Source organism: Sciurus carolinensis, chromosome 2, assembly GCF_902686445.1.
Source record: "Sciurus carolinensis chromosome 2, mSciCar1.2, whole genome shotgun sequence".
Classification (NCBI taxonomy): domain Eukaryota; kingdom Metazoa; phylum Chordata; class Mammalia; order Rodentia; family Sciuridae; genus Sciurus; species Sciurus carolinensis.
The window spans coordinates 170,309,433-170,326,231 of record NC_062214.1 but is presented as its reverse complement, the minus strand read 5'-3'; the positions used below and the strand labels follow the sequence as shown (position 1 = coordinate 170,326,231).

The 16,799-nt window shown below is 49.2% G+C and overlaps 1 protein-coding gene across 1 annotated transcript in view; it reads right to left on the bottom strand.

Annotated features, from left to right (window-relative positions):
* Positions 1-11,834: 11,834 nt before the first annotated feature.
* Positions 11,835-16,799, bottom strand: part of Sipa1l1 (signal induced proliferation associated 1 like 1) — a 367,944-nt gene continuing 362,979 nt past the window's right edge. The window contains 2 exon segments of the mRNA XM_047538302.1: positions 11,835-13,770; positions 14,413-14,497. Coding sequence (XP_047394258.1) covers positions 13,627-13,770; positions 14,413-14,497 — 229 coding nt within the window. The 3' untranslated portion in view covers positions 11,835-13,626.

Genomic DNA, 16,799 nt, shown 5'->3' with positions numbered 1-16,799 from the left:
CAAAAGTTATTTTTGTCTAAGATAGCCACTATTATTCATATTATTTCTTTTAATTAAGAGATAAAATTTGCCAGGGACAGTGGTTCTTGCCTGTAATCCCAGCAGCTGGGGAGCTGAAGTAGGAGGAGCCCACATTCGAGGCTAGCCTTAGCAACTTAGTGAGGTCCCAGGTAACTTAGTGAGACCCTGTCTCAAAATAAAAAATCAAAAGGGCTGGGGATGTGGCTTAGTGGTTAAGCGCCCCTGGGTTCAATCCCCATTACAAAACAAGATAAAATTTAAATATAATAAGTAACAAGTAAATTAGAACTTCTGCGTGTGTGTGTGTGTGTGTGTGTGTGTGTGTGTGTGTGTGTTGTGCTGGGAATTGAACCCAGAGTGTCATGCGTACTAGGCAAGAGCTTTACCACTGAGCCACATCCCCTTTAAAAGCTGATATTTTTAAAGTTTCAAAATTTAGATCAAATTTTTAAAAACATTTTTATACATAGTATTAAGATTCTTAGGTCCTTTACTATAAGGTTGCCAATGTAATGAAGCAATATCTCATGTTGATACCTATAGAACTTTTATCTACACACATTTAATATGAATTATTTAATGTTGCAAAATGTCCCTGTCTTAGTCAACTTTTTCACTGCTGTGACTGAAAGACCTGACCAGAAAAATTTTAGAGGAGAAAAAGTTTATTTGGGGGCCCACACTTTCAGAGTCTCAGTTCATCGACAGCCGGCTCCATTCCTTGGGGCTCAAGGTGAGGCTGAACATCGTGTGATGGAGGGAAACAGCTCACATGCTGATCAGGAAGCAGACTCCACTTGCCAGATACTGATGTACACCCCAAAGACACGCCCCCAATGACCACCTCCCCCAGCCACACCCGCCTGCTTCCAGTCACCCCTTGATTAATCCCATCAGGAATTAATTCGCTGATTGGGTCAAGACTCTCACAACCCAATCATTTCTCCTCTGAACCTTCTTGCATTGCCTCACACATGAGATTTTAGGGGACACCTCACATCCAAACCATCACAGTCCCTGAGCCTCCACCTTGCACCTGTGTGAATATGGAAGAAGTGACACCTGAATTGAAGTCAGAAAGAAGAAAATGTAGTTCTCAGCACTACTGGGAAGCAAGCCTTTGTTATGCACAAACCCTTGCTCTGAGGTTAAGAGTTAGTATTTAACAACTTAATTTCTTTCTTCCTTTGAACATTCCTAGTGCTCAAATCTTTGTACATCTCAGAACGCGTCTGTCTCTACCCTAACTGTGAAGCCACTGTTCCTGTTGCCTTGTGTTATGAAGACATGGAACCTAAGGAGAGGTGAAAGCACCTGTTACAGGTGACCCTGTGCTGGCACTGGAGGCCATGGCCTGGTGTCAGAGGACCCAGAGATCCGACTTTCACATGGTGCATGTAGGTGATTTGCAAGCCCTGCAAAGCACAGTGCCCCTCCTGCCAGGTTTGAGTGGCTCTCTGAATGAGGGGCCCATCTTCCTGATAAGCCTGCCTGGGCTGTGCTTGGCCTGGAGAGACGAGGAGACCAACATGAGATTGGAGATCTTCCCCCAAGCAAAGGGAGGGGACAGGCACTGCCAGGTTCTGCACAGTCTCCCAGGGATATAGCAGGACCTCATGGGGGAGGCTGGGCCCCCGTCTGAGTTTAGCCAAGACCTTTTGATTTGCTCCAGTCCTCTGAGGCTTTCTTTGTTTCCTGAAAGTCCCTCTTCATCCCTCACCCAGGTACCCAGAAAAGCCCTTGAAAGAAATCGTGCTGGGGAGGTGGGGGTCACCTATTCAATAAATGGCTACTCCCAGCTCCACACACTAGTGCAGGGCTGCAGGTCCTGCTCAAATCAAAGTAGAGGCTGTTACAACCTCAGGAGAGCCCGCAGCTTACCTTCAGAATCGGTCCGAATCTGCGGCAATCAGCTCTCCTCACTTGGGAGCAAGTCAAGAAGCAGACAGCAGAGGGCGCCAGAAGCCTGCAGTTGGAGCTCAGGCTGGGCGTTGGGCTGTAACTGTTCAGTGGCTCATTGGCTCCTTGGCTCCTCTGGGTGGAAACCAGGCTCACAAAAAACAGATTTATTTATGTGAACACCTCCCAAGGGGTTCTGTCTCTTTGGACTCCACTGTGATTTTCTTCCAAATTCGTGACCTCCGTGGCTTTCAGATATCAGTTTTTGTGTTCTCAATAAGCAGGCGGAAATCCAGTTTTTATCCATCAAAGCCCACTTTTTCTTTTCAGAGACTTAAAGCATAATATCAGAAGGACTTTCACCTCCTTCCTTTACTCTTTTGCTGTACATCATCTCCTCTCTGCAAACATTTACCTGCATGCCGCTTCCCTCATTCCTCTTAATGGTTAATTTGTGGTCATGCAGGAAAGAGAGGGACTCTTTCTGGAGAGTTCTGAGTGAATTATTTCTAAGAAGCACCTTTTGATCATTAAGCTGATTAACTCCTTATCCAATGATCTGATAGTATCTGATTTTTAAAAAAAGATTGTGTGGCTGGGCTCCTGTAATCCCAGCAGCTCAGGAGGCTGAGGCAGGAGGATTGGAAGGAAGTTCAAAGCCAGTCTCAGCAACTTAGTGAGGTCCTAAGCAACTCTGCAAGACCTTGTCTCTAAATATAATATAAAAAAGGGCTGGGGATGTGACTCAGGAGTTAAGCACCCCTGGGTTCAATACTGGCATACACACCAAGAGTGGAGGCCTTGGGTTTGATCTTCATCACTACAAAATAATAACAACAAATTAATCAATTGAAACTAGATTCTACCGTGAGGCTCCCCTGTACTTGATGCTGCGCTGATATTTCAAAGAGGTGCTGAACCCAGTTAGAACAACAAACAGAAACCTGGGGTGAAATGACTCGAGCAAAATGTGAGGAGAAGCAGGTGAGAGGCGGCCGCCCTCCATGCCCACGCTCCCGCGAGGCCTGTGGGGACCCAGCCGGCTTTCTTGCTGGTCTCCAGGGATGGAATTCCGTGCACCTCTGACTTGCCTCTCCAAGTCCGTGGATTTCAGGGCAGTGCGGGGAGGTTCTTGCCATCAGCGTCAACAGTCCCTCCACCTGGAACTTCCAGAGCCACCTCCCCTCTCCCTCTCACGTCCTTCCCTGGGGCTTTCTGGTAATGTTTCAAGGTCCCTGGGTCCCCTGCACCCTCAACCCCTCCACAGCACCTCCAGGTTGCAGCCCCACAACCCTCAGTGGATGCCAGGAAACTCCACAGGAAGCCCTGGGCAGCTCCATGAGTCGCACCCGGATGGTCATCTCTGCCTTGCCCCCCGCAGCAGAAGCCTGGGGCCGGAGGAGCAGGGAAGGCTGTGGGGACCAGGAGCGAAGCTGGGAGGAGAGGGGTGAGCAGGGGGCCCTGGTTTGAGTGTGCAGCAGACTGAGTTGAGATGGGGTTCAGTGCTGGGTTCCGAAGCCTGGTTGATGGGACGTGCTTCCCCAGGAGCCCTGTGTGAAAACGGGGATCACACCTGGATGACCGGGTTTGGTGGCCACAAGGTCCTGCAGCTCAGTGCCAGCCAGGCAGCATGGGGAGCAGCCTCCTCCCTGAGGCATGTGAATCCCATTTAGCATCACCCACAGAGCCATTGTGCTAAATGACCAATCAGCATTGTTAAAACTATTCAAAGGATGGAAACCATCAGTCAGATGGAAAAAGATGAGACTTACTTGAGGCAAATGTCAGGTCTTCTTCTAATTCCCATTTTGAACAGAAAGGAAAGCACTAGAACACCACGTGGGGGATGTCCAGGAAGTTGGGTACCTCTGAGCTCAGGCCAGAACAATACAGCAACCTGGGCTGCCTGGTCAGGAGTCCTGGATCCAGAAGAACAACGATTCTCAGGCCGAGAACACTGTGTTCATGACTGCCTAGCACCCTTCCTAAGGAAGCCAGAATGCTTGGGAGACAGAGGCCAGGAGGGTTAGCAGCAGCAAGAAGCGGGGGATGCTTAGTTGGGGAGAAAATACTGGAATATGGAGAGGATAAGTCAGCTACCTCCAAGGAGTTGAGGGGCTGCCTTGGGAAAGAGGGGTGAGACTTTTCTTTGGGGTTTCTGAGGATAGGATCAGGTCCAGCCGAGTGGGAGCCATGTGCACGCAGGGTGTTGGAACCCAACAGACCAGGCTGCAAACCCAGCTGGTGAGCCGGCACTCCTGTAACCCTTCCGAGCTGCCCCAGGGTGCGGGGACAACTGAGCTCCCAGAGTCACCCTGGGGCAGGGTAACATATTCTTAGCACAATGCCAGGACATTGTGCTTGCAGGTCCCAAGAGGGTATGATGCTGTGTGAGCTCCAGGCCCTGCAGTCCAGCCAAGGCAAGGGCCTGAGAAAGGGCTGGCCCCACACCCCTCTGTTACATATCATCTTAACAGAGTGCACCTTTTTGCTAGGCAGACGTTCCTGGGGGCAGATCTCAGGGTGGTCTAGGACTCGCTAACACCGGGCCGCCCTGCAGCGGAGCACAGTTTTGACAGATTACGAGTATTTGGGTGACTTCATACCGAAAGCAATGCTTTTGTGTGCTTTGCTGTCCAGTTAAGACTGATTACAAGGGTTCTCTGCCTCCAGGGGAGGGTTAAAGTCCTGCTCTCGCGCCTTGGCCAGCCCCATGGCTGCAAACCTCTTCCCACCAGCACAGCACCACGGCCAGGCAGGGGGGAGGGGCGAGTGCTCCAGCTGTCCCTAACCCCAGGCAGTGGCTAATGTCGCCCCATTAAGTGAGACTCAGCTCCAGGCAGCATGGCAGAAGCTGCGGGAGCGGAGGTTGGCAGGATGTGGCTGGAGCTGACAGGCCCTTGAGTAAGAGGCGTGTGGGGTGTCCCTCTGCCGCTGAACCGCATCTTTCTTAGGGGGCCATGGTGACACAGAGGTGCTCACTGTGGTCTGGGAATCGCTGTGGTGATTCTGCCTCCAGCTGAGGGCCCTTCCAGTTCCCACTTCCTGCCGGCCCTGGCGGCCAGTTCCCTGGCAAGCTGAGGCTGGCCCCAGCTGGCAGGCGTCAGGGAGAGCCAGGCTCCCAGGGAGATGCGAGGTGACGCCAGGCGCAGAAGGCAGGCTGCCTCCAGTACTGCCAGGCGACAGGCAGAGGGTGTCGTGGCCCTGCAAACTGGAATTCTGGGGCATCGCTTCCCTGGCAACAGAGCGCGGCTGTCATGGGTGCTGCAGAGGAGGCAGCTCTGGAACATTCCTTTGCTGCTTTGCGGGCTGACTCTCCACTTCCCCACGCCTTGCTGGCTGAGGCTGCCCTGTACCACCTGCCCCGAGCTACCTCCTTACCCCGTCCCTACAGCTGGCCCTGAGATGGTCTTCCGGAGGCCGCGAGAGCTTCCCAAAATTCACAGCAAAGCTCGCATCCTGGGAGTGCCGTGCGAGGGGTGTGGAGCCAGCCCTTTCTCAGGCCCTGGCCTTGGCTGGCTGCAGGGCCTGGAGCTCACACAGCATCATACCCTCTTGGGACCTGCAAATGCTCTTCTGCCTTTGCCACTGGGTTTCCAGGTTGAGATCTGAGTTTTAGTGGGAAGGGGGCTGATGTCCTTGCACTCTGCCGATATCTTCAGCTGGCAAACCATGGCGGAGAGAAAATCAGAAGGGCAGCCTCCGCCACGCCATGAGCTACAGACACCTGGTCCTCAGGTGGGGAAGGGGAGGGAGGAGCGAGCCTCCCTGCCCAGCACTGACATTCAAAGGGACTCCCTTTGTCCCTGTGACCACGTGAGGAGTGGGTGACTGGCTTTTTTTTTTTTTTTTTTAATGGCTCAGGCCGAAACTTCGGGCATTACTCAGCCTGATTAGCAGTGCATGAGTGGGGAGCGGGCTGACCCCAGGGAGGGCCTGGCTGACCGTAGCGGAGTAAACATGGTGCAGGTTCCAGGACAGGCCTCAGTCTGGGGTAGGGGGTCCACTCCTGGCGCTGGGCTTGACATCTCGGGACCCAGCTCTCAAGAAGACTGGTACCTCCCACTGCGGTGCGTGGGAGCCCTGAGCACTGTGTTAAAGACCAGCGACCCTGCTAGAAAGAGCACGTGGAGAGGCCCAGATGCCGCCCTGAGGCGGAGAGGAACCCGGGAGAGCGCAGGCTTCCGCTGCCCCCACCAAGGTGCCAGGGACGAGAGTGAAGCCATCTTGTCCAGCTGCGCACCTCCAAGTGACCCAGGTAAGGCCGAGGAGTCCCCAGCAGAGCCCCGCCTAAGTTCTTGACCAGCAAGATGATATGTAACAAGATGGCTGTTGTTTTAAGCAACTATGAAGTCATCCAAGTGGCCCTAGATAGGGAGACCCCTGGCCGAGGAAGGCGTCCTGCCGGAAGCTCTGCGTCCAGGTGCCCTTCTGTGGAGCCTCGGCTGGCAGGTGGGAGCATTTGGGCCGGTACTGCGGTGTACACCTGGGGCTGGGTTGTTGGGTTCCCCTTGGGCTGTTGCGTTTGCAAGCAGACTGAAAGGACCTTGGACGCGGCTTTCCAACGGATGGGCTCAGAAGCTCAGACTCGAAATCTCGGCTCTATCTTCAACTTGCTCTGAAGTCCATGGCTCCCACCTGCCCAGGGAGAGCGAGTGGCACTGGGAGCAGGGTGTCACAGCGGCATGGAACCGGAACCTCCAGGGATAGACTCTGAGACATGTGACGGTGTTGAAGGCCTCGAGCCCCTCTCCTCCGTGGGGCCCCCAGAAGAGGAGAGTCCTCCTGGCATTTCACCACCTACTGCCGATGATCCTCACTGTCTGGGTCCTTGGGTCAGGTTCCACGCAGCCCAGCCTCGTGGGGGACCAATGAGACAGACTGTGATAACATGTTGGCCCTGGAACCCAGCTCTACTATGTGGGGTTTGACCCTCAGTCCTACCATTCACCAGCCATCTCGCTGCCAACAAACTGCTTGACCTCTGGAGGCTTCAGCTTCTGCAAAACGGAGACATCTCTGGAGCCCACCTCAAAGGGCTTTGTGGGGACTCGATAGGCATTGCACATAAAGCAATAGAGTCCTTAATACATGCTCGGACAGGGGGGTGTGGAAACCATAATGCATGGAAGAAGTTGGGAGAACAGAAAATGTTTGTCCTGGGAAGAAATAACTTCAGGAAGGTCTGACATTTTCCAATATACTAATGGTTTTTACCTGGAAAGGCAAATTTAGTTTTTTAAAATTTTTTTATAATTTGAGGGGATAGGACTGGAAGTGATACAAAAGTGAAAGGGAAGATTTTCTCTGAATAAAAGGAGGGATGTGAAGGAGAAGCTGAAAGGCAAAGTGCACAGCCCAGGAACAGGCCAGTGGACACTCAAGCCCCGGCAGCTGGACAAGACAGGACAGGGAAGAGGAGAGAGTCGTGGGCTGGGGGTGGAACTGTGTGACTGATGATCCTGTTGACCCTCATTCTGTGATTCACGACTCCTGGTTTATCTAAAGAGAGCACCGGTCACTCAAGAAAGGGGAGGAGGGATGTCATGGCCAAGGGGCTCCTGGCTGGTACCTGACTTCAAGCTTGGGTGACGACCCCATCACCATAACGTGGAAACAAAAGCTGTTCCTATATCTTGCATCCACCCCTCCCAGTTTTGCTGGTTGGGCCACAAAAATGAATGCTGGCTGTCTCACAGCATGGCTCGTCAAATGCTTCCAGACAACAGGAACTCCACCCCCCACCCCCACGCCGAGTTCCCTGTGAGGCGGGTGTGTCATGTCAGGCTGGATGGCATTTCTGGTGTGGGCTTTGCTGGCAGAGCCTCCTTAATTTGAAATGCACCTTCACCCGGCGGTTTATCTCTGTTCCAACCAAAGGAAGAATTTGCTAAGCACAGTTCGTCGTCTAAGAGTGCAGAGCTGTGTTTTAGCCTCTTTGGAGAAGTAAGTTTTCAAATACCCTTAAGTCCTTCCCAAAAATGACCAGATCTGTTACAAATCTATCCTTCCTCTTCACTAAGAGACCAAAAGGCCACCTCCAGGCAACGATTATGACTTCTAGTTTGCAATCTGAATAACTGCCCTTAGACATATTTCCTAAGAGCTTTTACTCCCGGGAACAGGGCTGGGGAGTGTGTGTGTGTGGACGTTTGACGCGGGAGTGGTTGGGAGAAGGAAGTGGCTTCCTTGAGCTTGCTGAGGGGAGCTGCAGGACACCTACTCAACCGTCTGCTTACAGGCAGGTCACCTGGGTGTGTCCAGGGAGCTGGGAATGCTTAGGGCAGGGGGTGTTGGTAATGAGCTAGGGAACCCATACCCTCCTCAGCCACCTACTTTGTTTTTATTTTTTGGTGTATTCTGTACATAATGGTGGAATTTGTTACATATTTGCACATGCACAAAATAAAACAAAATATTTTGACTAATATCACTCCCCAGAATGTCCCCTTTCCCTCCCCTCCTCCTGGTCCCTTTCTTCCGTTCTACTAATTTTATATTTTCAGGAGATCCACCCTCGCCACCTTTCTTTTCCTTCTTCCTTTTTAGCTTCCACATCTGAGAGAAACACACCACCCTTGGCCTGTGTTTGCCAGCCACCTACTTTTGCAAAAGCTGAATTTTATCGGTGGATAGCGATTTTCTGCTGCTTAATTGCTGAGCAATGAAATGCCCAGGAGAGGTGTGACTGGGTGAGCTCACTGGAGACTGGAGATGCTAACAAGAGCTGAAAGCTGAATGGGCAGATCAGCCCATTTAAAAGAACACGGCAAGCAGGTGTGGTGGTGCACACCTGTAATACAGCAGCTCGGGAGGCTGAGGCAGGAGGATCTCGAGTTCAAAAGCAAGCAACTCAGTGAGACCCTGTCTCTAAAATATGAAATAGGACTGGGAACACAGCTTAAGTGTCCCTGAGTTCAATCCCCAGTACCCACCCCGCAAAAAAAAAAAAAAAAAAAAAAAAAAAAAAAAAGTATAGAAAGGACTGTAGGGGACATAGTTCAGTGGTGCGTGAGAGCCTGAATTCAATCCCCTGCAAAAACCCAAAAAAAAATCAAACATAAACAACCCCCCCCACCACATTTTGGTTCAGGAAAAGGAATTTTAGATGCATCAATAGAATATGTCAGGAGATCCCTGAAGGATCATGTTTATCTAAAGAGTAAGGCACCGAGAAAGCTTAGGGAGGCCGTTCAGGTTGAAAATGGGTCACAAAAGGTACAAACTGAAGGATAAAATGAGTGGCATGTGCTGAAAGGTGGGTCCGTGCCTGGCAGAGGCGCTGGCTGGGGCAGAATGGAATGTGCTCATTCAGAGTGAGTCATGGGAGGGAATTCGAGAGATGCGTGTTCTCGGGACTGAGAGGGTATAATGAGAGGTATGATCAGAAGCGGGGAAGGTGAAAGGCTCTTGGGGCTCAGGTGAGACCGTTCAGAGGCATGATGGAAGGCGCTTGATTTGAGGATGAAGGCCCAGAAGGAAGGGCATGATCTGACAATCAAGGGAGCCCAACGCAGAGAGGAGTGAGGTCCAGAGGGCCACGGGAACGTGGAGAAAAATAAACCCAGGCTATCACTGTCATCTTAGAAAAGACAGCCGGGGTCAAGTCTGGAGTGCCAGCTTCTATAAAGGATATGAATGACACACAGCCAGTTCTTCCTCTTCCCTCTGGTCAGTGGCAGAGAAAATGGGCTTATAGTGCAGTGTGGGCATTTAGGTGACAGTTTCTTAACCTTGTGGACCACATAGGAGGGCAGTTGTGAAATTTGAGATTTCATAGGTTCTTGGAGATTCTGGAAAGTAGGTTGGGCTGAATCTGGAAATCAGTGACTTGAACTCAACACCCCCAGCCTGGAACCACAATCTCTGTATCCACCGCCCCTCCATCGTGGCCACCTGCTGAAGGCCTGGCTCTGGGATCTTCAACTGCCACCTTGGGCCCTGGTTTCTTTAGCGGCTCTGCCATCCAAATTGCCAGCCCCCAGTCAGTAGGGTCACCCCTTGCTGATCTAGTAACTGGTCTCCTATTATTAATGCTGGTGAAGCAATTGCAACTTCATCTAGGTAACACAGGGCTTTCAAGTCACATGGTAGAAAATTCCAGGCAAAGAGAGCTCTAAATCACCACTTTAGTAAAAAGGGGGAAAAAGTTGACAAAACTGTAGTTTAGTTTAAGCCTGCTTCCCCCTGCCAGAAGGCTCTGTGGTCAGTGAACGAACGTGTCAATAATGCTCAGGTATCTAGACATAGGTAAGTGCCCTTGTACCTTGGGTTTTATTGAATGCAAGTGCTGTGATTATCCTGTTAACCTATTCTCTAAACTCTGCCTCTAATGTGATCCCAAGATCACCTGGGAACTTGGAGACTATTTAAATATGAGGCATCTACTACAGACCTGTTAAATCACAACTCCTGAGATGCAGCCAAGTGGCTTGTGTTTAAGGAACTCCCCAGGTGATCCTGATGCAAGCTCGAGTTCCGGAGTCTCTGGTCTAAAATACATAGCAAAGGGTGAAAAGCACCCGGCTGATACTAAGCAGAGTGGACCAGCTCGTTCTGGTTCTACTATCCCACTTGGCTGGAAAGTCCCACATCAAGACACTATCGAGATGGAGGACAAAGGGAGATGTGACTGAGCAGCTGTGGTTTGGCAGTCACTGGTGCGCCACGCACCATCCATCTCTGCAAGAATGAGGCTGTCATTCTTTTACTAGATGAGGTAATTCACCTAAGGTCACTGATGTGACATTAATGGACAGGGCTTGAGCCCCAGTCTAAGTCAAATGTCTTTTTTATCCAAGTATTATCATTCCCATGGACAGGTAATGGCAAATTTTTTTATGGGAGAGCTCTCAACATGACTGCAGCATCCTTTTCTCGTTGCAGTTTAACGATGGCCAAGTTTTCGCTGGTTGTTCCTGGCCATCCTACACTCAAAAACCTCCACTTCTTTCGTTCTGGGGAAGCAGCACCTGAGAGCTGCCAGAACCCAGCACTGAGACTGGAGTCTGGGTTCAGGTCACCATGCTGCATTTAGTCAGAGGCAAACTGCTGAAGTTGGCTGGGCTTGCTTCCTTCCACTATGAGCCCCATCTAAGGAGTAAGGAAGCCACGCGGCTTTCACCTGCAGTGGACCTGGAGCACAGCCAATTGGCCTTTCGGGTCTGCTGGAGGATGAACATCCTCCATCAAGGCAGATGCACCCCCAAGCTCCCCACCCATGTGCCCAGCCCTTCAGAAACAACCTAGAAAACCTCCAAACCGAGTTAAGAATCATGGTCCACACAGACCTTTTTACCTTGTCAATCAGAATATTTTGGCATCTACTCTCGTCCTCGTCTTCTATTTCTAGAATATGTAGAATTGTTGAACCAAATAAATGAAATAAGTGGAAGAAACTATTGTCAGCTCTCGATTAGCTGCACCACTGGATAGGAACAGTGACGTGGTGCAGTTAAAAAAAAAATGGCTGTTTGACTTTAGAATGCATTGATTTTTTTTTTTAGTAGATTAACTTTTCTAATTATATTTTGCACAGTCTAATATTAACAGGCATTTGTATTCCCTGAGCACACAACATCTGACACCGAGTTGGGAGACGCAGTAAGCAGCTCAAAAATGTGCTGGTCTCAGGGAATGACAATATTGTTATGGAAAATCCACATGTGGATAATGAAGAGGTGACTAATTTTAAAGTGCTCTGTAAATACTAAATCATAAACAGAAAAGGCAAAATGGAAACTCTCTATGGACTTGTGAACAGGGTAAAAAAGCTTATTAAAATTCTAAAAAGGACAAACTTTCAAGAATCATCTTAGCGTTAATCAAACTTGATAAAAAACTCAGGATGCAAAGAGTCAGTAAATTTTTCTTTCAGGGAAGAAAACCTCAAGCAATAACACCAAGCATTTTAAAAGAGTGTTTAAAATGAATTTTATTGTTTGAATTTTACAAGTAGTCTTTAGAGGCTTTAAACAAGAACTCTTGCAAAACTCTAATAAATAGCTTGCCCCAAGTCCCCAAAGAAAATGGAAAACAAAAGGAAAATGAAACTCAGGATAAGCAAGACTTCAGAATGCTTGGATGTTAGCAATATTTCTCATTTACAAAGAGATATCAGGCAATGTACAATCTCCTTTATACAAGTGAAAGAGAGAAAGAGACAATGGAAATCTTTACAAAGCACTCCGAAATCTTCCTATTTCCATAACAGAAATGTTACGGGGGGGGGGAGGGAAGGAAGTCCCATGGAGAAACCACAATCATGAATGAAACTATAGCATAAAAATCTGGTAGTGAGTGTGGTGGGGAGAGGGGGAATCCATCCTGTTTCTTTCAGGGATGGAACAAGGAATGAGTTCTTATCACTCAGGCAGGGAACTTCCAAGCACATGCCACTAGATTGCTGAATGTCCCCTTAGACCAGAGTCATCCCTGGAGGGGCAGAGGGGTCAGTTTAGTGGCAATTATGAGGGCAAGAAACAAGGGGGTGTCCTGGGGTCAGTCAACACTGGTCGGCCTGTCTGTGTTCTGCAGCAGTGACTGCCCAGGGGCTCACAGCAGCCTGCACCACTAGACAGGAGAAAAAGCACATCAGTAATTTCTGCAGCAGAATCCTTTGGATGGGCACAAAAGGATGCAGAAAATGCGTGCTTAGATTTCACACTGGGACATGCAGATTTCAAAAGCCCATTCTATTACAGTCAGTGCTCCTAACAAGCAAGGATTAAAATTCATGATTTAACATTCACTGTTAGCTTTTCCTAATTATAAACACTGGTGAAGTCTTGCTTTGGAGAGGAAGATTTATTAATATAGTCATTTTGAGCAAGCTTAATTAAATTTTTTTTGCCTCATCTTTAGCTTTAAAAATCTCCAACAAGTATATATACTTCTGACCAAAAGGCATACAAGTAAGGTTTTGGTTGACAGAATTAGGAAACCAATCAATGTTTGGAGCCAGGGAGCTATAGAGAGGTCGATTCCAATTTAGTGGGACTTACTTAAGCCAAACAAAAAAAAGCCCTAGCAGAAGGGCACACCTAGGATCATCTCCCTGGGAAAGGAAGGGCAGGAAGTGACATCACAATGCAGGATCAGCAGGGGCGGGACCTGCAGGCTTGCTCATGTCTCTCTCTGGTTTACTGACTTGCTGTATAAAATGACCCCTGTCCGGCTGGTCTCTGAAAGGGACAAGCAACACCAGCTCGCACACAAGTCCTTCAAGGGAGGTGGGCCCTTTTTCAAAGCTCCTCCCTCTCCAGGCATTTTAGGAAAGAAGGAAATACCCTTCCCCCACTCCCAAATAAACAAGTTAAAAAAACTTTATTTTCATAGGAACAATGACACTTGTTAGATAACAGGGAAAGCTTGGGTTACCTGAAATAGATAAGAAAGCTGATGGGAATAGAGGCAGACGGCCAGGAGGCACCCTGGTCCTAGGCCCAGTTTCTGTTTAAATACATAACAGATAAAGATATTGTGCAAAAAAATAAAGACATTCACATTTTAGCAGTTAAACTTTTATTTTACTTTTTAAAATTTTTATTTACTTGTTTTTTTTCTTTTCTACAAAAGGCAGATAATGATTGTTGATCTGCAAATGTCGTGTGGTGCACTCCCGAGGGGGCGGGAGGCTGGGGAAGGTGCTGAGGAGGCTCCTGAAGGCGGGGGGAGGGGCTTCCCGCGCTCCTCCTCTCCGGGTCCCTAGCTCATGTCTATGGTGTTGAAGACCCACTCGGTGAACTTCTTCAGCTTGTCCGAGGCGCTCTGGGACTCCTCCTGCAGCCTCAGGTTGTCTTCCCGCAAGTGCTGCACTTCCGCCTGCAGGTGGGCTTTGTCCTCCTTTTCCTGGAGGTGGAGCAAGGACAGAACTAGCAAGGGGCCCTACCTGGCTTGGGCTGGGGAGGAGGAGCCAGGGGTCCCTTCATCAGTCATTTCCATTTTTTCATCCCACTAAACACCATGGTCTTGTCCTGGGGTGAAGCCACTCTAAGTTCAGGGAGAAGGGTTTCCAGGGAGCTTCTCATCTACAGGATTAGCTTGGAATAGAAATACCTTTGTGTGTACTTAAGACTATTAACAAGGACCAACCTGAATTTTGGGTCACTGTTTCATGGCTACATCTTGATCCAGTTTAAAAGACACCCAAGAAACAAAATGACATTCAGTTCTCCTCGTGTGAAAGCCCTAGTAACAAGGACCACATGGGGGTCTGGGCTACTGACACATCACACAAGGGTGGGGAGGCCGTGAGAGGGCTGGGGGTGCAAAGGCCTTCCCACAACAGGAGCCACTTTCTGCACGTGTGATAGCAGAGACCTTGCAGAATTGTCGGCAGGACCTGAGCTCCACGCTGCCCTGAGCGTGTGCACAGAAAGCTGCAGGGGAGACGCCCACACCATGTTCCAGCAACACCGTTAAAGGAGCGCTCACAGTTCTGGGGCGGGTTGCTCCCACGGGCAGGGCAATTTGCTCTGAAAGTATGTTTACCTTCTTCAAATCTTCTCGAAGCATCTTCAGCATACCTTCCAACTGGTCCACTTTAGAAGCCAGAGTGGGAGAGGAATCTTTACTGCTGGGAACGAGAAACAAAAGGCTGGGCTCGCAGGCACCTCCAAGGCTGGGTTCCCCAGCCCAAGTCTGAGCAGGCTGTACTCATGTAAAAGAAATGGCTTGCAAGTGCAATTACCCAACACGATAACCCAATGTGCATTTTCACTTTAAAGAAGAAAATGGTGATCTTAATAAAAGGTGTCACAGGCGTGAAACAGTTAACCAATAGCTTCCTTTGTTAAAGATGCTGCATCCACTGACAGAAGAATAAGTGACAATAAGCAAAAAAGGTCTCTGGCAGTGCAGGAGGTACATACCGGCAGATCCACAGTCACATACAGTGACTCCTGAGGGATCTCTCCTGGAAGCTGTCAGAAGAGCTACTCTTACAGGGGTGGGTGGGACTGGCGCAGGATCTGTTCGGGGATGGGTCAGGTCGCGGGTTCCCAAGAAAACGACCGTAGGTGCAGCTAAGTCATGCCCTTGTCTTAAACACTAAGTATCTTAAAATGTTTTAAAAATGAGATGACATGTTTCAGAGGCTTGTCAAAGCTTAATGTCTTACATCCTGGGCCACTATGCTCAGCAGTTTGCTTCATGCTTTCTCATGTTCTATCTGAAGTGCTAGTTACATTGTGTGAGGCAGGTACCAACAGGTGCTGAAGGACAGAGGCCACCAGCCTGCCTGCAGGACCCCACAGCAGGTATGCTCCCACCCAGAGCCAGGACCTTGTCAGCTTCCTGCCTCACCTCCTCTACCTGAATCCAAGCTGCTGGCAGCTTCCTGGGTGAGTTCTAGCTAAGTCACATGACCTCAGTCACACCACAAGAGACTTGGCGTCTTCTGCTGGGAAGTCATAGATGGAGTTATAGATGTTTTAAGATATTATCTTAAAACTATCCTTTTTCTAGAGGCCAAGGGGGAAGAGGCAGTGACTCTGGATTTTCTCAGTTATGGAATAAAAGGCATTCTTTACTTCAAAAATCAAAGTTCAAGCTTGCAATCCTGACCTAAAATGAACTGTGTCATTCCTTCTTCTCATTCTAAGTCAATAACAGCTCCAAGGAAAATCCAGAGTGGCATGGAGCATGACAAGGCTGCTGGCCAAGGAATGATAATGACCTCTGAACTTCTAAGACAGGACAACCAACTAAGGTTGACAACATATGGCTTTGAAAAGGGAAGCGGTCAGCAGTAATCCACAACCACACAATGTGGTACAGCAGGCAGGCCAGATTTGGGGCAGGTGGAAGGTCAAAGATGCGACAGGATAGGAGGCTGCATGTGGGGAGCAGCATGTCTTTACAAAGCCAGTGCAGGCTGTCGGGCTGACGAAACTCTCAGGATCTACCTGGACTTCTACAGAGTCTTCAAAATGAGTTGTGTCTGTGAGTACACTGATAGTACCTTAAAACATGCATAACTCCATTTGCATCTGCTTAGTCCACACTAAACAAAGAGCCGATTCTCACCCTCATCCTGAGATTCCATAACACCCCTCTTCCTCAGGCAAACAGTCTGACTTAGACTTCTCTTCGTTAGAGACTGCATCCTAAAAGGCATGTTTTGGCTTTCCTTTGACTCTATCCTTTTTTTTTTTTTAAGTTTTCAGTAGCTAAACTCACTGGCGCTCAGCTCACCCTGCTGTCCTAATAAGCGGGAAAGTGGCGTCTATCTTTTACACTCAGAACTAATGATCATCGCTCTTAACTACACTTTCCTGGCTAAGAGTCTGTCCTTGTAGCCTGTTTAGAGAAGTCTTCAAGCTGCATCCCACAGGCCATGAGCAGGACCCATGTTGACCTGCTTTTCCTGCTTCCACCCACTTCTGACCTAGATTCTTACTCATCCTCTACGCAACCACCTTGCCATTTGAAAGTAAGAGGAGAACAGAACACTCAGTCCTCACACAGTTAAACAGAAGTTAATGTCCATGCTCTCAACTCAGAGGAAACCTCGGGACCTCCATTGTTGCTTATTTACTCCTTATTTTACACACATCCTTAACTATCCTGGTGATCCTGCTTCCTAGCACAGGAGACCTGAGGCACACGGCAGAAGTCGCTGAGATGGGGCACACGGGCAATGGCAGTGATGGCCGCTGGGAAGACTAAAGACCCAGACTCCAGGACTCACAGCACTGGGCCCAGGACGTGCAGCACAGACGAGTTCTCTCACCTAACCTAAAAAGCGCTGAGGGCGTGAATGAGTGATGGCATACGTACTACTCATGACCATGACCTCAAGTCTACCGACAACAGTTAAGCCGTTTGCAATGCTCAGTCACCAGCATTCAAACTAAAAAACAAAGTGCCTGGCGATG